Source organism: Bos indicus, chromosome 20, assembly GCF_029378745.1.
Source record: "Bos indicus isolate NIAB-ARS_2022 breed Sahiwal x Tharparkar chromosome 20, NIAB-ARS_B.indTharparkar_mat_pri_1.0, whole genome shotgun sequence".
Lineage (NCBI taxonomy): Eukaryota > Metazoa > Chordata > Mammalia > Artiodactyla > Bovidae > Bos > Bos indicus.
In genome coordinates this window covers 4,331,588-4,358,587 of record NC_091779.1, presented here as the reverse complement: position 1 = coordinate 4,358,587, position 27,000 = coordinate 4,331,588, and the positions used below count along the sequence as shown (strand labels likewise).

At 51.1% G+C, this 27,000-nt stretch overlaps 1 protein-coding gene across 2 annotated transcripts in view; it reads right to left on the bottom strand.

The window, feature by feature from the left end:
• The window catches only part of NEURL1B (neuralized E3 ubiquitin protein ligase 1B), a 44,510-nt gene that overhangs the window by 4,591 nt on the left and 12,919 nt on the right, over window positions 1-27,000 (bottom strand). Inside the window, exons 2-4 of one of the 2 annotated variants that reach the window (XM_019982934.2) lie at window positions 17,364-17,909; window positions 2,534-3,253; window positions 106-231 (exon numbers count right to left, since the gene is read on the bottom strand). In XM_019982934.2, the coding sequence (XP_019838493.2) occupies window positions 106-231; window positions 2,534-3,253; window positions 17,364-17,909 (1,392 nt within the window). The remainder of the gene's footprint in view (window positions 1-105; window positions 232-2,533; window positions 3,254-17,363; window positions 17,910-27,000) is intronic. The other variant, XM_019982935.2, reaches the window with a different exon arrangement.

Genomic DNA, 27,000 nt, shown 5'->3' with positions numbered 1-27,000 from the left:
TCCCTCCAGGAAAGGGTGCAGGGGCTGGGGCAAGGGCAGGAAGGGCTGGCACAGCCACCAGTGCAGCCCATCTCCCTGCACCCCAGAGGGTCCACACGTCCTTACCCAGGGATGACTCAGATGCCGAGGAGGACTGGTTCACACTGAAGGCCATGTCGGAGTCGCTGTCGTCCTGGGAGCCGCTGAGGGACCCTGATGGGGATGTGGTCGCAGGGCTGGACTGCAGGGTTCCTGAGACCACAGAGAATCCATCAGGGACATGGGAGGTGGGCTCTGCTCTGCTAGCCCCTGGCTCTTTACTGCTTTGCACCTTCACTACCTCATGGATCTAATGGAGAACAAGAGCTACTGCATAGGATTCTGCTGAGAATTGATGTCATCGTACAAGTGGGGTAGACATCTGGTCTGTGTCTGCCTGACCTCCATTCCTGTTTCAGAAACACCACTGGAATTTTGTTAGAGGTCCTACTTCACCCTCATGCACATGATCCAGGCCAAGCCAATAAGAAAGAACTTCTACTCTTGGTCTCAATGGTGGTTCAAGGAAAGTGGAAGTGAAAGTCGCTCAGTCATGTCCGAATCTTTGTGACCCCATGGACTATAGCCTGCCAGGCCTCTCTGTCCATGGAATTCTCCAGGCCAGAATACTGGAGTGAGTTGCCGTTCCCTTCTCTAGGGAATCTTCCCAACCCAGGGATTGAACCAGGCCTCCCGCATTACATGTGGATTCTTTACCATCTGAGCCACCAGGAAAGCCCAGGAATACTGGAGTGGGTAGCCTATCCCTTTTCCAGATCTTCCTGACCTGGGAACTGAACCAGGGTCTCCAGCATTGCAGGTGGATTCTTTACAGTGAAGGGCGCATAACTCAAGCGAGGCCTGCAAGCCCAAATTCTGTGATTTTCACTAGCACCACTAGGAAAGAAGGGACCCATTCCATCGAGAGAAAAGCCTGGTGCTGTAGGGTGTGCCTGAGAGGGAAGGCAACATAGAGGAAAGTAGAGCTTTGAGATGGAAAGAGAAGTAGAATCCTGATGACATACTCTCAGCACCTAGATCCAGCTGTCCCTGAATCCATCCAATACACTACCAGACTTCTAAGGTATGTGGGTACTCCCCAAATTCCTTTTGCTTATGGCACCGTGAGTGGGGTTTTGTTACTTGCAACTACAAGACTCCTGACTAGTGTTCAACGTGGATGGGTTTTCTTCCCTGAACTGTTGGTTCAGGAAATGATAGTTACTTCTGACATGAAGAGACACCCCGTTCTGTGCCCTACTAGAGGACTGATGGACAGATTACAGCACCAGAGCTGCTGTCAGATAGGGATCAGGAGGGCAAGTCTCTGGCCTCTAAATGCTGTTCTATCTTCTCCTCCTGACCACTCAAAGGCTCATTCTGGTTCGCCTAGGGGAGCTGGGGAGAGGGAGAAGGACTCTAGGCTTAGTTCTTGCAAAGCCCCAGTGGGAACTCAGGCAACTTATTTCAGGCTGAAATGATGACTGTATTTGATGGTCCCTTAAACAAACCCCAAACCAACCAAATGACAACCACTGCCACCCTGTTCCTCTGTCCTCGGTTAAACAGCAAGTCACTGTCATTACTAATGCTACTTACTAAACACGCTGCATGTGGCAGTTACCTGCTAAAAGCATTATATGCACCTGATCATTTCATCCTCACAAACGCACGATGCAGGTCATCGCTCCCTTTCTACACTGAAGGCATCTTCGTGGATAATGATACTGGTTTTACAGGGTTATCAGGAGGATCAAACTGAATGATGTGACATATGAAGCGTTCATTATTTCTGTCATTGTTTGGACTTTCTAAAACTTGAAAACAGAGCTATGCTCTCTGGAAGCCTTCCCTGATCACCAGCCCGGCTCCACCAAGCTGGAGCAAGGAGAAGCCCCTCTGCTGTAGCGAACATCACACCGTGCAAATCTCCATTTGGGTGCCAGAGAGGATGTGAGGAGGTCCAAGGTCTGTATCCAGTCCTCTGCCCTGCCCATCTTGGGAGCTCACAGATTGGCCCATAGCTGGAGACGGGGTGCACTCCGTGTTTATGTGCGGCATGAATGAATGCAAAAATCAATCTGAAAACGTGGTGGGTCCAGCCTGCACCCTATTTTCTGTGGATGATGTTATTCTCATTTTCCTCTTTTAAATGCAGCTGTATTTTCTTTATCTCTGGCACGTAACATACTCTATATAATGTGAAAATATGCATATAATAAAGCATAATAATGGGGGGAAAAATTGCCAGGTCCTAACACCAGCGGGTTACTTGGGTTGGTATGGACAGGGTGTGGTCCAGGGATGAGCATCCCCGGGGCCCTGGTTAAAATGCATCTTCTGGGGACCCACCCCTACTGAATCGGAAACTCTAAGTGGAGGACAGACGGTTCTGCTGCGCGCTCAAGTCTGGGGGACTGCTGGCTGGGCTTCAGCGGCTGCGGGAGCGGCTACCTATCCAGAGGCGCCGGGTTTCCGGGGGCGAGCCCCGCGCACGCGCAGTCGGGGGACTCACCGAGGAGGCGCAGCTGGCCGGCGGCGCCGCCGCGCACGGCGAAGAAAGCCCAGAGCGCCTGCGTGGTGTCGACGCACAGCAGGCGGCCGCGCGGGCGCCCGTTGACGCCCAGGAGCACGTCGCCGCCGGGCCGTAGCGTGAAGCTGAGCGCGTCCCCGCCGCTCGGCACGGGTCCGGCGCGCGCCACCACCCAGTACTCCTTGCGGTCGATGAGCGCGTCGGGGTCTGCGGGCAGCTCGGCAGGCCGGAGCCCTCCCGGGTCGCACGACGTGATGCCGAAGGCCAGCGCGCCGGGCGCCGCCAGCCCCGGGCGGCCCACTTCCACGAAGAGGCTCTCCCCGGGCCGCAGTGGGCGCTCGGAGAAGACGAGGGTGCGGCCGCCGTCGGGGCGCGGCGCGCAGGCCACCTTGCGGTCGAGCGACAGGCTCACGTCGGGCCCGCGCGTCGCGTGGAAGCGCAGGTCGGCCTCGAGCAGCGCCGGCGACGACGAGGGCCGCTGGCGCTCGCGGGGCCCGCACGGGATGGCTGCGGCCGCGTGGTCGGCGGGGGCCGGGCCTGGGGCGCGGCCCAGCGCCAGGTGGCCCAGCTTGGCCACCACCTGGTTGTTCTCGAGCTCGTTGTTGTCGAAGTTGGCCGCGTCGTGGCTGCTGGGCGGCAGGCAGGCGCTGAAGCGGGCCTGGCCGAGGCGCGCGGGCGTCAGCGTGTCGGCGAACCCGCTTTCTGCGCGAGGAGGGCAGAAGAAGGGCGGTGAGCGCGACCCCGCAGAGCAGGCCCGCGCCCCACCCCGCCCGGCCCGCCAGTTTCCTTTCCTGATTCCTTCCTGAGCTTATTTAAGATCTCCCGGTGCGTAGAACTGAATTAAGCATCGCCCCGAGAGCACACTGGCATAATCGTATCTTTGGGGTGGTCCAACCAGGCCCTTCATCCCTTTTTCCTTCTCTTACTCGCACCCCTCCATCCTTTCCTCTCCCTCCTTTCTCTCTTCTACTTTGCCCCTTCTTCTTCCTTCCTCCCCCCGCCCCACCCCCCCGATTTTGAAGATTTAAAGGGCGTTTAAAAATCATTACTGTCTCCCCAGCGAGTACAGAAGCTCCAAGGGAAGGAGCAAACCCTTGAGTTTGTGGCCTTACTCTGACAGGGCGTTACTTTACGCTCCTTTTCACAGATTCACATTTAGTCTTCATGCTATCTCTGAGGTGTGTACCGTTACCACCCACCATTCATTCACCAAAGAAGGGAGCTGAGGCACAGGGGCTAGGGAACATGACCAAGGTCGCCCCGCAACTAGGTGACAAAGTCAGGACTGGACCCCGGGGCTGTCGGGTTCCATGCTGCCTCTGAAAGGCCTGTCCTCCTCACTGATGTGTCTGCAGCAGGGAGCACGGTACCTGGGTGCTGTTCGAACTTTTAATGTGTAAGGTTTCTGCAAGAAAGGGACTCATAGAACAGGACACCAAGGGGGAGTTTTTTAAAAGTCACAGTCATGAAAATATTTTTTGAGTAACTTAGTAATATGAAAAAATGTCTTGATCTATAGTGTTTGTTATTCAGGTAATACAGGTCTTCATGCTTTGGTAGATTACTTGTTGATCATCTCCCCACCTACACCGTGAGTCCGTGGAGGGCGGCGTCTGTGACAGTCTGTTTACCACCAAGTCTCAGGGCTTAGCAGAGTGCTTGGCAGATAGCGTTCATTATTATGTAGTATATTAGATGAGTAAGTGAATGAGGTCTCTAGAAGAGTCTGACTGCCGGTCAGTAAGAGATATCAGGGAAAGAAAGAATTATTTTGAAATTGTTTTTGTGATAAAAATATTCTTGTTAACAAGTAAATGAAACAAGAAAAAGTGTTTTCTCAAACTTTTAAAACTGGACCACTCCAGCTAAGATTTTCTTAGCATTCTGTCATTTATATCATGGGAAAAAATATTTCTTTCTCTTTAGTTTTTCAAATATTAAATCATAACAGTAAACATGATTTTCAAAAAGCACGCCCGAACCCCTGGTGAGAGCCTCATACGTTATTCCCTACCCCGACTCCCTCCATCACCAACTCAGTGGCCATGAGTTAGAGCAAACTCTGGGAGATGGTAAAGGACAGGAAAGCCCGGTGTGCTGCAGTCCACGGGGTCACAAGGAGTCAGACATGACTGAGGGACTGAACAACTCCCTCCATGTACAGGGCAGGCCATCCAAGTTCTGATGCTGGTTCACAGACCTGTCTGGTTGGCCTACTGGTGTTCTACCTTGGTTTTGTTTTTCAAACTTTTTGAAAAAAATAAATGCATACAATTGATTATAGAAAACATACCTAATCATTGGTTCTTACCCAGATTTCACAGTTATCATTCATGACCAATCTTGTTTCATTGATGCCCCCATCATTCTCCCTCCTGTTATTATTTTGAAGCAAATCCTAGACATGCCATTTTATCTTTACAAATTTCAGCATGTCTGTGTCAAATTTAAAGACTTCTTGTCAATATTATGTGTGAGAATATGCTTTTTTCCAAGTTTGTCTGAATGAAGATCCAAATAAAATCCACTCATTGTCATTGGTCTCTTTTAAGCTATGGATGTCTCTTCTTTTTCCCCCTTCTGTTGGTTTGTTAAACAAATCAACACTTGGTCTTTAAAAAAAAAATTTTTTTTTTTTTTAAATTAGTGGCCAAGACTTGTGATTCAGGATATTTCACTTTAAACTGGATTTGCAGCCTCTTTTGGAAAATCAGTTCTGGTAACGCCAGGGTCTGGATCCCAGCACGTCACCAGTGGGTGAAAGCTTGCTCCCTTTCCCCACGACCCTGAGCTGGCCCCTTTGCCCATCTCGGCTACTTGGTTGGGTTCTGTGGACGTTTGAGTTTGTCTTGTGTTAGAGGATGCTTCCCCGTAACATGAAGGAAGAAGAACGATTTCCGTTTGGTCCTTAGAAGAAGTGTATATGTGTGTGTGTGTCTCTATCTGTCTATACTACTATATGTGCAGAGGATATCAAGGTCTAGAAAACATAAAATGTTAATGGTTATTACTTCTCAGGTAAGGTTATGAGGGTGGGTAAGGTTATGAGGAATTGTCTTCAGATTTTTCTGTATTTTTCAACTTTTCTGCAGTAAACATGGATACTACAAAGTTTTATCAAAACCCCTGATATTTTTAAAAATCAAGTTTTCAATTAATATTTAACAATGTGGGAAAATGCCTTGATACTGAACAACAAAGAATACTAAACTGTATGATTTGGTTCTAATTATGTGGGAAATGTGTGCATGGGATGCACAGGAAGGAACGAAATACATAGAGATTTGACGGTGATTGTCTCTGGGTAGAAATTTGCTTCTTAAGAGTTTTCAGATTTTCTCATTTTTCTTTAATGAACAGATATTGATTTTCTGGGGCTTCCCTAGGAGCTGGTGGTAAAAAAAAAATCCACCTGTTAATGTAGGAGACATGGGTTCCATCCCTGGGTTGGGGAGATCCCCTGGAGAAGGAATTGGCAACCCATTCCAGTATTCTTGCCTGGGGAATCCCATGGACAGAGGATTGCAACTGTGGGCTACAGTTGCAAAAAAGTCAGACATGACTTAGCGACTCAACAAAACAACTGATTATGTAATCAGAAAAAAAAAAAAAAAAGAGTAGACTAACATAAGCACTTTTTTTTTTTTGAAGAAGCATTTAAGACAAGTGGATGTTTCCAGGAGCCTCTTGGTGTAATGCATTTTCCCAGGGTTCCCTGCCTACCACAGTCATCCTGTGAGGCCATGCCCAGAGCTCTTCTTCCTCGCCCCTAAGAGCTCCACGGAAGAGCCCGTTCTTCAGCAGAGCACCCTAATCAAGATCATGGCCTGGAGATGGCTACACTGAGGTTCAAGTCTTGGCTTCAGCCCTTCCTGACTGCGTAACTGTAGGTTAGTCACTTCAGCTCTTGGAATCTCAACTTTCTCAGCTTAAAATGGAATAATGGTGATACCTGGCCTCCACACTCCTACCCATGGTGTTACATAGGTTAAATTAGATGCTTTTATAGAGTCTAGCACAGCATGGCACAGAGTAAGTGCTCAAAAGATGTTAATTATCATTATTCCTTCAACATTTATTAACAAAATGTATAGAGTGCTTGCCATGTGCCAAGCAGTGTGCTGGACCCTGGGCAAAGAGAACAAGCGGGCACAGAGCTCCCATTCCAGTGGGAGGGACAGACGGTGATGAAGCATCTGACAGAAAACTAACTCTTCTTCCAAACTGTGATGAGTGCCGCCATACAGGTGAGAGCTGCCATCTCACGACGCTGGAAACATGGGAACATGCCAGTAGGGGACTTCGGAGACTCCGAGAGGCGAGGTGAGTTACTCCAGGTCCCGCAGCCAGGCAGTGACAGAACTGGTATTCTCTGAGTGTATCGAAGGTCAGAAGTGGGGCCTGAGAATGGGTCAGAACAGCCCTCTTGGAGCCAAGACACAAAGGCTGCGGGAATGGTGGCTGGGGGTGGAGCGTGAGCATTCCAGAAGAAAGAACAGCATGTGTGAAGTCGGAAGCAGTGCAAGCTTGGTCTGCTTTCCAGGCTAGTATTAGAGTGTGTGATAGCACTTCACCTCGGACCTGGCCCCCAGTAGTCCCTCAGAAAGGCTGGGTCTCCTTGCTTTATATAGGGCGCTCTGTCCCCATCAGGCATTGTCCCTGAGTGAGACAGGCCCAGGATGGCAGAGTGCTGGTTTACGCCTGACACTTGAGAATCTACCTATCAAAGATTCTCTGGAGAAATCAGACAGGTGGCTACAGGCAGAAATCCAGCCACATCAAGAGACCACCTCGGAAGCTTATCAAAACTGCCTGGCTCTAACCTGTGACTCGACTCCAAACACGCTCTCTGGACCTGGTGAAAGTACATACAGCCATTTACTTAAGCATCAGTCAGAAGCAACTCCATGTGTTCATTATCCTTAGCAATCCTTACCACTATCCCATGCAATCACATTTCACGGTGGGAGGACACTGAGGCTTTGTGAGGTAGAGTGTAACTGAAGGTCACCTAGCCAGGGTTGACAGAAATGGGATTCCATCTCAGGCTGTGACTCGTAAGCCAGGCTCCTTATGACTAGCAATACTGCCCCCCAGATGTAGCTATCTTTGTTGTTCTTTGAGCTGCCCAGCGCGGGAACTCAGTCCCAGGCCAGGTGGAGCTGTTGTCCCCAAGGGACCTGATTTCCCTGAGGAAGCGTCCAACAGGCATCCCTTTCCTCCACGATCACCCACCAAGCACCGCCACACAGCAGCAGTCCCAGGTGGGGCACGTGGAGGCTGGATTAGCTGGGATGGTGCCCTGACTTCCCAGTCTCTCTAGGCCACCTCCAGGCCTGCTGCTGGTCTGCGATGGAGTTCAGTTCCTCCCCTTCTGCCTGGCTTTCTCAGATCAACCATGTCTGGGCCTGGCAGTAAAGCAGAATTTATGCCACGAAAGAAACTATCTTTGTGTGAAGATGAAAATGAGGACTGAAGAACCGGAGACAAGGGCCCACCCCTCAGTCACTTCAGTGTCTCAGAAGGGCTGCTTTGGGATGTGTCCTGGAGGCAGACGTGACAGAACAGTCTGACAGAAGGGGTGCTGGATGAGAAATCAAGCATGACTCTTGAAGTTTGGACCGATGCACCAAGTGGGTGGTGCCATCCACTGTGACGGCTGTCTGAATGTGTTCTGTGTGGGAAGCCTCTTCAGACGCTAGGAGGAGATGTGAGTAGGCAGGGCAAGTCTGGAGTTCACGTGTGGCATTAGGGCTGGGAATATGGATTTGGGAGCCAGCAGCTTAGACATGGGATTCAAGGGCCAGATCATCTGGAGAAAGGAGGGGAGATGATAAAAAATACTTTGCCGACAAAGGTCCGTCTAGTCAAGGCTATGGTTTTTCCAGTAGTCATGTATGGATGTGAGAGTTGGACTATAAAGAAAGCTAAGTGCCAAAGAATTGATGCTTTTGAACTGTGGTGTTGGAGAAGACTCTTGAGAGTCCCTTGGACTGCAAGGAGATCCAACCAGTCTATCCTAAAGGAAATCAGTCCTGGATGTTCATTGGAAGGAGTGATATTGAAGCTGAAACTCCAATACTTTGGCCACCTGATGTGAAGAGCTGACTAATTGGAAAAGACCCTGATGCTGGGAAAGACTGAAGGCGGGAGGAGAAGGGGATGACAGAGTATGAGAAGATTGGATGGCATCACCAACTCAATGGACATGAGTTTGAGCAAGCTCTGGCAGTTGGTGATGGACAGGGAGGCCTCGCATGCTCAGTCCATGGGGTTGCAAAGAGTCGGACATGACTGAGCAACTGAGCTGAACTGAAATAGAAATCGCCTTGCCTCAGTTGTTAAATTGGAGAAGGAAATGGCAACCCACTCCAGTGTTCTTGCCTGGAGAATCCTAGGGACGGGGGAGCCTGGTAGGCTGCCATCTGTGGGGTCACACAGAGTCGGACACGACTGAAGCGACTTAGCAGTTGTTAAATTGTACGGTTGTTTATGCACTTTTCTCCATGCATATTTAAGTAAGATGACGCTTTAATAGTGAGAAGGAAAGAGAATGAAGAGGGCCTAGGACAGAATCCTGGGGCTTTTAGCATGTGGAGCCAGGCAGGGAGGAGCCAGCAAGTGGGCCACGGAGGAGAGGCCCAGGAGGTGGGAGAGGTCACCTGGGGCAGGAGCGAGGCCTGGTGAGAGAATGGGGACGACCGCTCTGGGCTTGGCAGCACAAGGCCGAAGCCCACTGAGCAGCGGGGACGGCTCCGCTGCAGCCAGATTTTGGTACATGAGGGAGACGTTTCATAAAATGGGAGTGAGAAGGGTTTCTGGTGGTCCACGAGCACTGGCTGCCCACGTGTTACTGTGGCGGCTGGGAACACCTCTCCTGCCTCGCCACCCTGCTTCTGGCCCCAGGCCTCCAGAGCTCCTGGTTCTCCTTCCACCTCCTGGGCCTCTCCTCCGTGGCCCACTTGCTGGCTCCTCCCTGCCTGGCTATGGCACTTGGGGCAGGATCGAGGCCTGGTGAGAGAATGGGGACGACCGCTCTGGGCTTGGCAGCACCTGAGGGTGCCACAGCCAGGAGAAGACGAAGTTGAAGGGCTAACGCTGACCGAGATAGGGGCGTGGGGTGAGTCAGGCCAGATCGGTCACTGATGACTACGTGGGTAACTGGTAGAGATCAAGTGTTGAACCTCCTCAGGATCCATCCATTGCTGCACATACGACAAAGCCTGGGAATATAAGCAGCTGTTTTTGGTTTAACTTCAAGAGAAAGCCTTGTTGGCAGAACCTAAAAATTACCGGCTGGTACCTGCCCCACTGTTTGAATGGACGATACACCAGGCTACGGACCCACCATTTCTTGTGTCCTTCAGCTCCTAAGCAGATTCAGTTTTCCCCACAACTGCAGTCCTGTGTCAGTGCAGAAACAGCAGAAACTGTCTGGAAGCACTGCGATACGCAGCATAGAACAAACATGGTCGAAGAGGGTTTTGAGCTTATCTCTTCCCCAGTTCTTAAATTGCTAGCTATACTTTCTATTGTTTGAATAGTAATTATGAGAAATCAGAGGGTGGTGTAAAGGTGATAATGTTTCATTTCCTTTGGGGTCTACTCATACTGTTTTGTACAATGTTAAAGTTGCTTTCTATTTGTGTCTTTTTAATTTCACATTCAACATTTTTTTTTTAATTAAATTTCACTGGGCTGAGCTGAAGCAGGGATCGGGAGGGGGTGGTATAGACAACACCTTTAAGAAAGTTTCGCTCTGAAGGAGAGCGGAGAAATGGTAGTAGCCAGTGGAAGAGATTGTCAAGGGCATTTTCTTTAAAGATGGGAGCTACCTGTGTGTGCTCATGGGGATGGTTCTGCGGAGAGGGAGCGGGAGGCTGGAGAAAGGGACAAATGACCAGAGAGTGTCCCTGAACAGGCAGAGGGGGCAGGAGCAGAGCTCCTTCCACCATGGGCACGGGAGGGCAGGCAGCAGGCAGGGTGCTGGGGACTGAGACGGAGTGAGGATGTCGGGCACTGAGCCTGCGCTTTTCTGCATGCCGCCTAGCTGCCGACCAAAGGCGGGCTGGACAGGTCAACAGACAGACCTCGGCTGGTCCCTGGCAGTGCCGGCTGTGGCCTCAGCTTCCCCTTGCAGTGTGGGGAGCCCCACCCCCGCCTCCCAGGCCTGTGGGGAGGACGGATGGCAGAGCTGTGGAAAGAGTACCCATGTGCCTTGCGCTGCACCCAGCACACAGTGGGCCTGCAGGGCCCCTAGTAGGACATAACCACAGAGCGGTGATCCCACTCCTGAAGGGGAAAGAAGCCTTCAGGCCAGCCTGCCAGGCGGAGGCCTGACTGGGGGGGCGGGGCTGGCGCTGGGCTGGGCTGTTTGTAAAGGAAACAGTAACTACCGAAGCGCATTGCTCTGAGCCGGTCCCCATCAGGCTCCGGATGAAGCCAGCGGCAGCCACTACTGCCAGCCTGATGCTGGTGCTCACAGGTCCCACGCCAAGGCACCTCTCTGCGTCCCGGGCCACACCCTATCACCCCCCACAGCCACTGGTGAGGTGGCAGGTCCCTACCCCTCTCTGGGCCTCAGTTTCCTCATCTGCAGCATGGAGTGATGCACTCAGACCAGCAGGTCATGATTTAGATCGACAAGTTTGTCTTTATCACATAATTTGTTCATAACCCTAATGAACAGATACTGACTCTGGAACCACCAACCATTAGGTGACCTTGGCCAAGTTATCCATCCATGCTGGGTGTGCGGATGGGGACAAAACGGTTTCCTGTCTCATGGGGTTCTTGTGAGGACTGGAGGTCATCACCAGGTAAAGCCCTCAGAATGGTGCCTGGGCTGAGTAGGTCCAGTAAGTTAACAGAAGGGCTCAAGGCTTTGGGGTCAGTGAATGACTCCCATATAAAGCCTTTGGAGAGCTGCTGTTACTGGCTTCTGGCATCCAGTCCCTGCTGCTTCTGGTCTCAGCACCAGCTTTTCTTTAGAGGGAACTTCTCCCCGCCCCGTTCCACTCAGTACCTTGAGCAGGGAGCCTTAACTTGGCCAGTCCCTCTAGCTCATCCCTCTGGCCATGGAGATCAGTGAGGCCAGATATTGAGATTGCAGCAGCTTTCCTGCTAGACTTGTTAAGTTCACGAGACATGGAACTGGAGATACTGGTGGCCTTGCCCCCACCCCAAAGGGAAAGCCTGCTGGAGGATGACACAAAGACAGGAAAGTAGAGGCAGGCCGATGTTCTGGGTGCTATTCCTCGGGCCCCTGCATTGAGCCAGGCTAACAAGCAGTTGCTTCCTGGAATTTGCAGTCCATGAGACATTAATTTCCTTTATTTTTGCTTGAGTGAGATTGAACCAGTTTCATCTCTTGAAAGCAAAGGTTTCTGAAGCACAGTTTGTGATGCTGTGGCCTTGGGCTGGTGTCCCATATTCATTCTGACCAGCATTCTGCCACTGGGCAGCGGCCCTGACGTGGACCACTCCCGAGCTGCCCACAAGAGGGACAGGGCTGCCTCAGGACAGCATGAGGCCTCCACTCCAGAGCTCGGGGAAAGGGCTTCTTCAGAGAAAAAGGGGCCAGGAGAAGGGGGACAGGTGTGCATGACTTGGCTGAACCTTCCTCTCCTGGGTCCCAGAACTGCTCGACTCAGCAGAAAGTAATTTGCTCTTTTTCTTTGGTCCAGAGGAGCATCCAGGGAAATCACAGGCTCTCAGGATGGACCACTCCGGACCCCACTAAGCCCATCCTGATCAGTGCCCCAGAGAATGTAACCCCAGCAGCCACAGGGCAGCCCTGGGGAAGAATGTATCCAGTAATGCTGTCTGCATGGGGGCAACCCAGGTATCCGTCAGTTAGGAAACACGGAACCAGACAGACAGACACTGATAAATCTTAAAATGGGGCAAGTGAAAAAAGGGAAACAGAGTAAGATCTTTAGCATGATACCATCCACCTATGCATGCCAAACATACAAAATAGCTCTATGTATTTTTTAAAAATACATGCTCAAGGACTTATGCCAAACATCAAGAGTGGTGCTTATCTGGGCAGGGGAAAGCGTGAGTGGGAGTCGGGATTGGAGATGAAGCAGAAAAGTCAGAACAAGAGAAGGAGCTTGTGTGATGCTGCCATGCCCTGAATTAGAGGTCTGAGGAACTCAACTCGGTACCAGAAAGGGAGGAGGAACAGGAGCTCGTGCAGAGAGGATCATTGTGATCACAGTCCTAGCTGCACCTGGGGATCACCCCAGGAGCCTTAAGAAACCTGGATGCCCGGAGCCAACCCCTAGGTTCTGATCTAATTGGCCTGGGTGCAGCCTGGGAAGTGGAGTTTTGAGAGCCACAATCCCCCCACCCCCCCACAGGTGATCTCAATGTGCAGCCAAGGCTGAGACCCACCAAACTAAAGGGAGATGCACCTAGCCTCTAATCCTGGTTCTGTCACTCTCAAACCAAGATACTTCCCTTCTCCAAGCCTAAGTTATTTCCTCCACCAGGGGATCTTCCTGACCGAGGGATCGAACCCATGTCTCCTGTGTCTCCTGCATTGCAGGTGTATTCTGTACCCACTGAGCCATCAAGGAAGTCTTTCTAACATAAATCCACAGTGATGAGGGAACAGACGCTATGATTTCAGTACTTTTAGACCATGAAATTATTGTACTTTATGTCCAGCGTCTCCTAGTTTACAGTCTATGGGAACCTGAATAGAATTTGTATCCTACTGTTGTGTGAAAAATGTATAAATCCTAATTATGTTGAATTGGTTCATGGTGCTTTTCAGGTCTACTATACCCTTCTACTTTTCTGTATATTCATTCTGTTAATTTTTGAGAGCTTGATACTGAAACTCCAACAAAAAACCTTAATTTATCTACTTAAAAAATAATTTTAATATATAGTGGAACCATAAAAATAAATAAAAAGGGGCTAAGTCACCCTGTCTTGAGGAAAGACTGAACGTCACAAGAGGGGGTACCCCAGGGTCTGGCCTCAGAGAGGCGGTGCTCTCTGCTGCACTTGGAGCCCCGTGCAGGAGGCCGGGCTGAAAGCACAATTCCAGCATGTGAAAGGAGCAGGCAAGGACTACGAATCCCTTTTTATTCCTGAGACTGAATTTTGGCTCAAGATCCAGGGTGAATACAGTGCACCCCCATTCCATCAGATGAGGGCTGCCAGATAAAGTATAGGAAGCAAAGTTACATTTGAATTTCAGATAAACAACAAATTATTCTCTACCGAGTTTTCTGTAATAAGCTATATGGGGAAAGAATCTGAAAAAGGATGGATATATGTATAACTGAATCACTTTGCTGTACACTTGTAAATCAACTATACTCCAATACAAAATAAAAATTAAAAAACCAAATTCTAAGTATGCCCCAAATATTACATGGGATATACTTCAGGAAATTATTCATCATTTTTCTGAAATTCAAGTGTAACTGGGCATCCTAAACCTGACAGCCTTACCCAGAGGCTGCTGTAGCTTGTTGGCATTGAGGCTCTATCCAGTGGGACCCGAGAGGTGAGGGAGGGACAGATGGACGGTCCTACACTTGAGTCGTGTCTGACTCTTTGTGACCCCACAGACACATGGACCCCGCCACGGACCACACGGACCCCGCCAGGCTCCTCTGACTATGGGATTGCCCCTGAAAGAAGACTGAAGTGGGTTGCCCCTTCCCTCACCATGGGATCTCTGGGCCTGGGGTTTGAACCTGTGTCTCCTGCACTGCAGGCAGATTCTTCACTACTAGCGCTGCCTGAGGTGGGGATGAGGGGTCCTTATTCTGGAGTCTCACAGCTAAGACTCTAGAGGAACTGTGTTAACCTTCTTGTTCCTTGTGAGAAAAAGGAGGCCAGAGCCTCCTATTTATCCAGGCAGTACAGTGGACACCACCCTCAGAAGCCCAGTTCTTCCAGGAATTGGGAGGGTGGGACCCCACTTATGGTGGGATTTCTGTGGTTCTCATGCTGTGCTGGCAACAGCAGAGTACCTACTGCCCAGACTCAAACCATACAGAATCATGACTACTTTACTTCCTTATTTTTATTATAACTTTTTTTTTTCTGATTTAAATCATTGTTGATAACTTGGGAGAGGAAAAAAAAAAAAAAAACCACCCATAACCCCTTCACCCTGATATAACCAATGTCAATTTGCTCTTTCCCTGGGAAGGAAACATTTATTGAGCCTCGATCACATGTCAGTAAGTTCTCCATTATCTCATATAACCTTCAGAAAGGAAAGTAACTTTATTGCCCTTTCTTCTTGTACAAGCAATATCAGCCCTTTCCATACGTATTAAAAAGATAACTCAGAGAGGTATAAAGAAGGAAGTGAGATTCACCTATGCTCCCTTCCCCTGTGGATGGCATTCTTTCTGATCTCATCTTCCCTTCCGTGTGTCATTGTGAACATTGTCCCACGACACCAGTGCTGGGTGCTCCGCATCAGCCGCCCATCACGGGCACTACTGGCAGATTAGAAAACGGAGACTCCCATCTGCCCCCTGACGCTGGTGCTCCACAGGCCCTCTCCTTTCCTCCCAGGGGCGTGGGGTGCTGGAGAGGCTCGGTAAAGGCAGGGAGGTGAGAGTCCATGACTCCTCACAGGTCTGTTCAGTTCATTAAGTCATCAGTAGAGGCTGCTTCCAATTTGTATTTTTTTTTAAAAACCCTAATCCACTTGTGCTGATTATGGAGTGGCTATGATTTCTCGGCTGGTACCGAGACTTGGGCTGTCTGAAGGAGCAGGTGAATGAGGCCCGATTGTTTCCCCGCTCCACAGGAATAAAGAGCTTCAAAAAAGAGTGGTCTAGAGCGGGGTCTAGACAGGGGGTCTAGAGGAGGTTTTTAGAAACCTGCATTTCCTGCGGGTAAAAAACCAGAACCTTCCATGGAAAAGAGCATGGGGGAACATGGTTAAAATGCCCGAGTAAGGCCCCAGCTTGGAGGATGGGTAGCTATTTATACTTTGGTCTGCCTAAGCCTGGATTTCAGACATGTGCCTCAGCGCCCGTGCAGACGGGCAGAGATTCTCATTTCTTAGCTATTACTTCTTAAGCGCCTTCCATGTGCCAGGCATCATGCGGTGTCCCCTTCATACACCATCTCATGTCCCCTGCCAACACTCCCTTGAGGTAGGTACTATCATGAACTCATTTTACAGATGAAGAGACTGAGGCACAGAGAGGTTTGGTCACCTGGCCAAGGCCACACAGCTGGCAAGTGGAGAGCCAGGTGTGGAGCAGAGATCCACGGGACTCCCACCCCTCTGCTCCTAGCTGCTCGGTTCTGCCGCCTTTCTTCTTCTGGGGAGTTGGGGGCCCGAATGCATGCATCTCCCCTCCCTGCCCAGTGGTGGTGTGGGCAGTGGCGGGGGCAGCAAGGAGCCCAGGGCCAGGGTTTTCCCTCAAGATGCAGGGCTGAAAGACCAGAAGCCGCCCAGACATTCAGATATACAAACCGTACTCCATCCAAATCAAGGCATGCTCCTGGGCAATGAAAAAGGAACACATTTCTGATACAGTAACAATGTGGATGAATCTCAAAGATCTTGTGCTGAGATTAAGGGGCCAGTCACTAATGCATATACTGCATGGTTCCATTTATGTGACGTTCAAGTAGTGGTGCAATAGTCTATGGTGAAAAATCGGAACAGTGGCTGCCCTGGTGGGGAGGGGGCTGCCTTAAAGGGGCAGGCAGCAACTTGGCTTATGGTGTACAGTGTATAATTCCATCAAAACTCAAACTTTAGATCTGTGCATTCATTGCAGGTAAATACATACAGGGCTGTGTCCCCTGAGAAACCTGCTCTCCTTTTTCTCCCCCAGAAGTGGAGGCTGGGCTGCTTACGTGCAACCCGAGTTCAAGAGCTAATGCCACAAAGAGAAAGCAGGCCAAGAGCTGGGGGGAGGATGGGAGTGGCAGCTTAATGGGTATGGATTTCTCTTTGCAGTGAAGAAAATGTTTTGAAACTAAACAGAGGTGATGGTTGTCAAAACTGTATGATGAATGCCACAAAACTGGACACTTTACTTTTGTGTTAAGGGAATTTTACCTCAATTTTTAAAAAACTTTGAAAACAGAGAGAAATAGGGTCTTAAGAGCAACAGACTTGTATCCCGTGAGTTCTCACCACCAGGACTTCAGCATTAGTCACTCCTCCTTTGTTGGAGCCAGGGCCACACTTACCTGCCTGCATCCCCAGTGGACCCTGAGCCCCTTAACCATGGACCTTGATATGATACCTACTGTCCACTGCCTGGGCAGTGTAGGGACTAGAAGATTAGGTCGTGGGTTTGATTGCTGAGTGAGGAAGTGGATTGTGAGAGAATGAATGAGCAAATGCATAAACAGATATGTGAATGAGTGAATATATGAATGAGTGAGCAAAAGAATAAATGCTTGCATGAATGAATGAATGAGCAAGTGAACAAGGGAGTGAAGGAACACACCCTGGAACGGATGAAAGAATGAGTGAGCGAGTGAGGACACAACTGAGTGAAGGAGCAAGTGGAGGGGCCTGGACCGGACAGTGGACTCTGGGCCACACCCGTGTGGATTCCCACCCAGGTTTTGCAAGGCAAATCGTTTAATCACTCCGGGCCTCAGTCTTCTCATCGGTAAAACGGGGATGGTGGGTTGTTGCCAAAGATAAATGAATGGAAATGTGTAAACTGCTTAGAAGACGCCTGGCAAAGGGAGCCCTGGGTATTCCTGAATGTTAAAGAAACACACCCTCATGCGCACCTGGTCCCGGCGGGGCCACCCTATCTCCCATCCAGTGGGGACCACGACCTACCGAGGAGCTGCACCTCATCGGTGATGCCGTAGACGTCGATGAGCGCCCAGAGCGGGCCGCCCACCGCCACGCCGCAGTGGAAGAGCACGGGCTCGCCGTCGTTGACGCTGTAGAAGACGCGGCCGTGGCGGTCCGCCCAGTAGGCCAGCACCGTGTCGCGCAGCGCCAGGTTCTCTGGCAGCGCCTTGGCCCAGTAGCCAGGCCGCGTGACCAGGTCGGGACAGGCGTACTTGGGGATGTCCTGGGCACTCATGAGCGACGGGTCGTGTGCCGTGAAGCCAAAGCGCAGCGCCCCGCTCCAGCCCGGGCGCACGGCCACCAGGCGCAGCCGCACCTGCTCGTACAGCCGGATGGGCCGCTGCGTGAACGTGACCCCGTTGCAGAAGCTGTTGCGCCGCGTGGCTCGGCGCGAGTGGCCGTCTAGCCGCACGTTCTTGCCCTTGGCCTGCGCGTGGAAACGCGGCGCTTCGCCCAGCACCGGGCGCCGCTCCGGGCCGGGGCCGCAGCAAGGCCGGGTGGCCAGGAGGCGCGCCGGCGGGCTGGACTCTGCGGGAAGAGACAAACAGGAGGGTTAGGCCCCCTGGCGACACTGTGGCCCCGATTTGTCTTTAATCATGTTGTTTTTAAATTCCATCTTAATTTGACCTGTAATTGCAAGTTTCAGTCACTCCAAACTGCTCAAGACTGCTACAGCAAACTCACTCTGCCCACTTCACAGATGAGCAAGAGCAAGGGTTAGTGTGTCTGGGTCCGTCCAGTGAAGCACTGTTCAGAGCCGTTTCACTCGCAGACAGGCCAAACCAGTGAGCTTGTCACGACAGCCAGCATGGGGCCAACTGACTTTTCTGTCCCCATCAAAACCCTCCACATCTAGAAAGAGTGTGAAAGTCGCTCAGTCGTGCTGGACTCTTTGGGACCCCATGGACTATACAGTCCATGGAATTCGCCAGGCCAGAATATGGAGTGGGTAACTGTTCCCTTCTCCAGGGAATTTTCCCAACCCAGGGATTGAACCCAGGTCTCCCATATTGCAGGTGGATTCTTTACCAGCTGAGCCACTAGGGAAGCCACTTCTAGAGGCTTCCTCCAAAAGCCACTTCTGGACTGCAAAGTCCCTCTCAAGGCTACAGCAGCCTTGGATTCTTGAGGAGTAGTGGAAGGTGTTTGGCTGCTTTTCTCTGTGTAATTTTTATTAAAAAGGCAACTTGGGGGCCCTCTTGGGATCCCCAGTACAGCCTGGAATCTCAATTCTCTGGCACTTTCTGGCGTGCGACACACAGCAGACCCAATCACTTCTCTAGCGTGTTTCCTTGCCAGTAAAATGGGAACATCAGCTTAACTCACACAGCTGCTAAAAGATCATGTGGGTGAGTTCCTTGAAGACTGCCTGGCACAGAGCATGTGTTTAATAGGCAACTAATAACACGAGTATAATACTGAGTTCCAAAGGACACCCGAGCCAGAATTCTGACTTCTCCTCCCCTTTACCCACAGAAGAGGAAGGCATTCTTTATAAGCAAGGCTGGCTTTTCTAGAACATACACCTTTCATAATTCATTTCTATGGGGATTGTGCCCTGAAGGCCCTGGAGAAACTTGGGACAGTCTCCTTACAAAGGATCTGGTCGCTGGCCACAAACTGGGGTGACCCGGTCTGGAGGTGGGGGCATCGTCCTTCCCAGCTTTCCTCCTCCGTCACGGGGGCAGCTCCTGGGAGGCTCCGGTAGCCTGGGAGGTAGCCAAGTGGGTGATTACTGCACAAGTCTCTAGTGCTTGCTCACAATAGCAGCTGAGAACAATTTTCAAGGCAAAGGCTCACAACTCACAGCAGCCCCTGGCACACAACGGTCTACAGAATGGCGACCATGGGGAATGAGAGCCCACTGCAGGATCATTCTTCCCACACCAGCCCTGGGGCTCACTGTGCCCGGGGGGCATCGTGGGGTTCCACTAACACTGAGGTTCTGGGGAGTGAGGACAGGAGAAAACGAAGAGGGACAGGCAGTGAGAATGCAGGCACATCACGGCCCCCAGGCCTGGGGGGACGGAGGCCCCGGTCACTGAGGCAAGGGTTCCTGCTGGAGGTCCTGCCGCAGACGCAAGCCACCGACCCACGGAAGACAAATAACAAGCAGGAAAGCCAAGAGGAAATAAGGAAAAGTAACCCTGAGGCTTCAGTCATTCATCCACTCAGCAGGTGTTTAGCAAGCACCCGGAAAGTGCCAGGTGCCATGTTGGGCACTGGTAATGCAGCTGTCACCAAGACTGATACGGTTCCCACTTGGATGGCGCTGTCGTTCCAGTGGGCAAAGTAAGACAATAAACAAATCATACCTGATGGGATGCAGTCAAAGGAGGGGGAAGAAAGCAGTGCTATGCCAGACAGGAGTTTTCAGGGAGGGCCTCTCTGATAAGTGACTTTTTTTTCCTACTTTTTTGGTCATACCTTGCAGTGTGTGGGATCCCAGTTTCCTGACCTGGGGTGGGACCCGCGCCCCTGCAATGGAAGTGTGGAGTTTTAACCACTGGATCACCATGGAAGTCCTTCTGATGAGTGACTTTTGAGCAGACCCAAAGGTGAAGGTATTTGGGGGAAGAGCATTCCAGGCAGGGGTAACACCAAGTCAAGGCCCTGAGGTGGGAATGTGCTCGTGTGGGTGGAATGGTGTCAGTGGGTTTGGTGTGGAAGGAAGTGACTAGAGCTGGAAATTCCAGCAGAGCAGGAATGGTGGGGGGTGGGGGATGGGCTGGGAAAGAGACCCTCTGGTTGTGGTCTGTTTTTTCTTTCACCATTTCACTCTGAGTGAGATGGGACATTACTGGAGATTTAGAGCAATGGCACCCCACTCCAGTGCTCTTGCCTGGAAAATCCCATGGACGGAGGAGCCTGGTGGGCTGCAGTCCATCGGGTTGCTAGGAGTCCGACTCGACTGAGCAACTTCACTTTCACTTTTCACTTTCATGCATTGGAGAAGGAAATGGCAACCCACTCCAGTGTTCTTGCCAGGAGAATCCCAGCGATGGGGGAGCCTGGTGGGCTGATGTCTATGGGGTTGCACAGGGTCGGACACGACTGAAGTGACTTAGCAGCAGCCGCAGAGCAAAGAAATGGTAGGAAAGTTCAGGCCACAGGGTGGAGAGTAGACTGTTGGTGGGGGGCGGGAGGGCGGGGTGGAGTCTGGGCAAGGAAGCTAGGGGCTAGGACAAGGCTGCAGGATTCCTCCAGGGTGGAGATCATGGTGCCTCAAATGTGGGGTGGGGAGCTGTGAGTAAAGGTGGTGAGAAGGGGTCTGATTCTGGATATGTTTTGAAGGTAGTAGAGATTTGGAGGTTTTAGTTTTTCATGAGAGAAATAAAAAACATTCAACACATAGTCGGCCCTCTGTGTTTTCCAGCTCTGTATCACTGAAGTCAACCAACCACGGATTGAAAATATTCAGGGGAAACAGATTCCAGAAAATTCCCAAAATCAAAACTTGAATTTGCTGTGAACCGGAAACTACTTACATAGCATTTGCATTGTATTTACAACTATTTACATAGCATTTACATTGTATTAGTATTATAAGTAATCTAGAGATGATTTAAAGTTATAAGGAAGGATGCGTGTAGGTTATATGCAAATACTACACCATTTTATATAAGTGACTTGGGCATCAGAGTTGGGTTATCTGTGGGGGGTCCTGGAACTAATCCTCCTGCCCCCAGGATACTGAGGAATGATTGTATTTGCTCTGGATGTTTAAGCTGTATACAATAAATACAGCTTAAATTATAGTTTAAAAGTATACAAAATTTTTAAAAAGGCGTCTTGGTTCTATGACAGATACTGGAAGTGGCAAGGAAAGGATGGGCGTTACCAGGTGTGGACCCTGGAAAGCAGGGGCTTGTCTATTTCATCTGTGATTCCAGTGCCCAGCAAAGGCCTGGCACACATCAGGTACTTGATAAATGCCAGCTGCTGCCTTTATTATAGTTAGAGCAGACTTTGGAGAGCATCTCCTTGAATAAGTCCATTTTGCAGATTGAAAAAAATGGGTCCACAGAGGGAGAAGGAACCCGCCCAATCTCAAGGTCACTAAGGGCCCGGGCAGGAACCCCTTCCTGGGTTCTTCTGGCCGACTACCCCTGACACAGGGAGGCAGAATGTCAGCGGTCACTCCTACCCAAGGAGGGTAAGGAGAGCCCTGGGCGGGGTGCTGGCCACGCACCACCTCCCACAGGCCCTGGGCCATCGTGAAAGAGGTCCAGGTTCTGCAGTGCCCATGGCAGGGCAGCTCTGTGGGCACATGCTGCCCCTCCCTCCTCCTCCACAGGGAGGAGAGATCTAGCATCTCTCCAACTAGTGGGTTGATCTCACCCCAACTCAGAAACTGGGGTGTGCCTCAAGCCTGGCCAATCAGATCACTATAAACTTTTCAGGTAGGGGAGCCTTCTTTTGCTTATAATCCAGGTTGAGCTAGGTTTTTGATACTTGCAAACAAAACTGTTCTGACTGACAGTTACCATGCATTCAATAACCTTGTATAGAATACCAGCTTTGGCCTGGCTACTTACCATGCATTTCCTCATTTAATCTTTATAACCCTTTGAGGTAAGGACGACCATTAACCCCATTATGCAGATGAAGACATGGAGTTTCAGAGAGGTTGAGTTATTTGCCTAAAGTCACACAGCGGGCTTAGCTAAAGGCAGAGCTGTGACTGAAGCCACATTTGTGTGACCTCCATCGGCCTTTTGAGCTATTTTACCATGTTCTCTCTGCCCTTTAGGAATCAACACAGGATGGACAGAATGAGCTGTAGATCCCTGATGTAGAGAGGGAAGCAAGAAGCCACCTATTGATTCCTTGTACCCCTAGGTGGGTCTGCTAAGCATTGGACAGGTATATGAGGGCAGCAGGGAAGATGCTCACTCCATTATTCATGCATCCATCCACCCACCTATCCATCCATGTGTCCATGCGTCCATCCATCCATCCAGTCATCTTCCATCTACCTATCCATCCATCCTTCCATACATCCATCGTTCATCTTCCTATCCATCCATCTAACCATCCTCCCATCCATCTATCCAACCATCCATCAGTGCATTCATCTATCCATTCATTCATCCATCTGCCCATCATCCATCCATCATCCACCCATCTATCCATCTTTTCTGAGGATATATCTGCTGAAGTGAAGCACTGAGGGAGCAGAGGTGAGGGCACAATCCTGCCCTTGTGGAGATCTGAGTCTTTCCGTGGAAGAGAAGACATACAGGTGAATAGACATGAACATTAGGGACGAATAATAACAATAGAGACCACATTAGGCATTGGGACCGGGGAGCTATCAGGCCCAGAGGAGATCCCAGATTTAGCCAGGGGCTGGGGGGCAGGGGGTGATGCCCGCAGAGCCAGGTGTTAAGGGAGGAGATGAAATACTCCAGGCGGTAGGGGCAGAGGTTGGGCAAGCTAGACCTGGAAGGAAGGTTTAGTCCTATGGAAGGTGTGGCAGAAAGCATCTGAGGTTAGGCAGCCACTGCTTTGCAGGGGTGAGGGCCGAGGGGTGAGGGTGCGGTCAACGTCATGGAGACCAGATGGGAGGGCCCTGAATGCCTGCCAGGGAGGCTCAGAGTACACAGCATGGGCAGAGGGAGCCACAGGCTTCCAGCAGAGCAGGCCAGCACTGTCTGTTAGGGAAGGTCCCTGAGGCGCAAGGAGGGTGCACACAGGGCCAGGCTGTGGGCCATCTGCAGAACCACAGGGATGAAAGCAAGGGCCCGCTGGACAGCAACACCCGTGGGACAAAAATCAAGCAGCTGGGAGAAATACTGCCCAGTGTGAACCGTCAGGAGAGGCTGCCCAGGACGGTAGAGCCTGCGTTCTCCATGCCCACTGCGGCCTTGTGCCAGCCACCTGACTCTGGATGGCAGCGTCCTCCAGTGTCCAAGAGACCGGACTCTCTCCAAGGTCCCCGCGGCTGGCAGACTCTCCAGGAAACATTAAACAGGACCGCAGATCAAAAGCACCAAAGACCACAGGCCACCCTTATTTGATGATTTTTATCTCAGCTCCCATCATTGTTTTTCTGACCTTATCTCTTCATCAGAGTTTCTTAAGGAAACTGGCTTGGGGACCCTGAGTAGATGTCCCTTCAGAGTGGCCTGGTGATTTCGGTGGATGCTGGAGTCAGGAGAAATGCTCCTTTGTTACTATAAGGGGAAGTTTCCTGCTAAACCAGCTATATGTTAGGATAAAAGGCAGCCAAGAAACCAGGGAAGTTTACGTATTTGTTTAATTTTGATTATAAGATCCAGCTTCCTTCAGGGAATGAGGGATAAACACTATTTTTCCCCCCTCCTCTGAGGCCAGAGTCCTGATGGGAGATAAAGAAAACCAGAGTGGAAAAGTCTATAAGAGGAAGTGTTATTTACTCAAACTGAAACTGCTTAAATTAAAGGAACAACATGGAGCTGCCTTTAAATTGTACACCCGCGTCAGCTTAGGGGAAGCAGCTTCTCCACGAAACAGAAAACTGCAGCGTGGACCCCAGGGGGCCCGTCCGGGGATGTCAACAGAAAACCTGAACTTTATTAAGTTACAGCAGTAAACACTACAGCCATCCTAGAGAAAGTTTGGGAAGAAGGAGAAAAATTCCCATCTCCCCACACTCTCACCTTAACTCATAATACATTTTGCATCGTCCCTGACTGGCCCTCATCCACAGAAGCACCACTGGCTCTGCTCTCACTATGCGCCACGTCTGGAGCCGCATGTTTCTGCTATCATGGTGGTGGTGGTGGTTTAGTCGCTAAGTCGTATCCTACTCTTTGTGACCCCATGAAAGGTAGCCTGTCAGGCTCCTCTGACTACGGGATTTTCCAGGCAAGAATACTGGAGTGGGTTTCCACTTCTTTCTCCAGGGGATCTTTCAGACCCAGGGATCGGACCCACGTCTCCTGCATTGGCTGGTGGATTCTTCACCACTGAGCCACCTGGGAAACCTTTTGATAACCTGGTGATGGTGGTTTAGTTGCTAAGTCGTGTCCGACTCTTGCGACCCCATGGACTGTAGCCCGCCAGGCTCCTCTGTCCATGGGATTCTCCAGGCAAAAATACTGGAGTGGGTTGCCATTCCCTTCTCCAGGGGATCTTCCTGATCCAGGGATGGAATCTGGGTCTCCTGCATTGCAGGAAAATCCTTTACCAGCTGAGCTATAAAGGAAGCCTTTTGATAACATGGTTGTAGTTAATTCTCAAAACAAATCTTCACCTACAGGATTCTCATCTGCATTTTCCAGGAGAAAACACTTCCTGCAGATCTAAGGAGCAGCATTGAGATGTGAACCCAGCTCGGTCTGACCCCAAACCAGTGCTCTTTCCTCTTGCCTGACTTTCTTCCATTTGTAGTGTGGAAGTACTAAGCATGAAGTAGTACTGAGTACTCTTTCTAATTTCCTTGCAATCAGAGAACACAGTTAATTCTGCTTCCTGCCTTTTCTAACTCAACATTACATAAAAAGCATTTTCCGCACATGGCTCCCAAGCATTCACTGTTCTGTTTCATGGCTGCAGAATATTCCACTGAGAGCCAAAAGGCCCCCCACTGTTCCCCTCCTGGGGATCACTTCAGCTGTTTCCCCAAATGGCTGGGTCTGTGAGCACCGAGTTTCCTGGCTGCTGGTACCAGGACCAGATTCAGATGGACCCCTTCTTACTGGTGAGAAAACCTTCTGCCAGAAAGGGGCCACAGCCCATGCCAGGGACCAGACCTTTCCCCCCAAACAAGGCCGAGTCCCAGCTGGCCTCATGGGGGTGCTGCCTCTGGCCGGTGAGCCCCCTTGCCCTCTGGCCAGGAACTGGGTCCTGGGACTCCAAGAACAAGGCAGGGGGAGGAGACTTCTCTGCAATGGGAACCAAGAGGAGATCTCTGCCTCAGTCCCTTCCTATGGGTAGGAGGGAGGGCACCGTCCTGGCCCACCCCTCAGAATTAACCAAAGGCTGCTCCAGCCTGCCAAGAACAGAGGGGCAGGGCTTTCCAATATCTAGTCACAGAAGCAATGCCCCAACTCAAAAGTGTAGGAGCAGAGGTCTTCCCTGGCGGTCTAGTGGTTGAGACTCTGCATTTCACAGCAAGGCTCGCAGCTTCGATGCCCAGTTGGGGGAAGTTCTGCACACCGTGGGGTATGGCCAATAAAAAAAAAAAAAAAATTGTATGAGCAGAGATGTGGGGGCTAGAGGATGAGTGGCTGTGGCAGTTAAGGAGAAAGGGGCTCTGTTTGAGAAAAACAAGTGTTGGCACTGCCAACCTTGGGCTAGCTGTTCCAGAAGGCAGGGGGACAGCAGAGCTGTTCCCTGAGCCGGTCCTTCAGGGGTGGCTCTGCAGTTTACTCGCGTGTGCTTTAGAACAGCCTTCATGGGCTCTGGATTTGAGCCCTTCTTGGCTGCTCACTAGCCTGAGGGGCCTTTGGGCAAGTCACCACCTGTTGATGGTGTGTGAACACAGACCCCCCCCCCCACTCCCCGCCCCCCCCCGCCCCCCCCACCCCGCCCAGCCCCGCAGGCTGCAGGGACGGGCGGTGAAAACACAGAAAGCGCCCAGCGGGAGTCCCAGCACACCACAGACGAGCACTGAACATTCACCCCCTCCCTTATGGGCAACATCGGGGTCCAACCCTTGGGCAAGCCCCTCACGCCATCTCTCCCACACTTTTATTGCCTAGATCTCAATTTGAGAAGTGGTTAAAAAGAGCACAGGCTTAGAGTCAGACAAGGGTTCAAATTCTGATTTTTGCCATTTTGCAGCTGTGTGATCTTGAGGTACATGCTTAACTTCTCCGCGCCCCCCACCCAGACCTAGAAAACTGGTAAGAGTCACCTCCACCCTGCATGATTGCTGTGAGGACAGATGAGGCCAGCTAGTCAGACATGGCATGTGGCACATAGTAGCTGTTCAGTTAACCCTGGCTTCCTCCCTTTAGCTGCCTTTTGTTGTTCCTTTATGGAGAAAAGGTTTACTCCTGGGTCAGAGATGGCTGTCTGTGGGTCTGGAGAATACATCCTGCAATGTTTCTCCCTTGGAGGGCTGGAAACCTTGGCCAGGAAAGGCCTCTTGAAAACCCCAGGGTCAGTTTCCCTGTGTCCAAGGACAGAAGCCTATTTTTAAGCCACCCCAGCAGCATCCCAAACGCGCACTGTACCACCCTCTGAATGATGGCGCTCATTGCCCCAACCCAGCCTTTCCTTTGATCTAAAAAGAGTCCAAGGAGATGGCATTTACCGCCAGGAGGATGGCAGGAAGCACAGCTCTGGCTTCTCTGGATGCCGAGCTGACGGCCTCCAGCGTGCTGGCATTCAGCAGATGGCATTCTGGCTGAGACTTTCAGCAGATTCCACTCCACTGGTAAAGGGAATTGCCAACCCTGAGGACAGTCTATCCTGCCCCCTCCCTCTCCCTAGAGGATGTAACTAGCCTTTTACTGAGCCCTGGGTACACACCCGCATGGCCCTCTGTGTGTAGAGCTGACAGTCTTACAACCCTTCAGGGGGAGACTGCACTGCCTTCACTTTCCAGATGAGGAGGCCAAGGCAGCAGAGCCGGGCAGTGGCAGGAGGGGCCCTTCCCCACCCCCGCCCCTCTCCAAGATGGCCG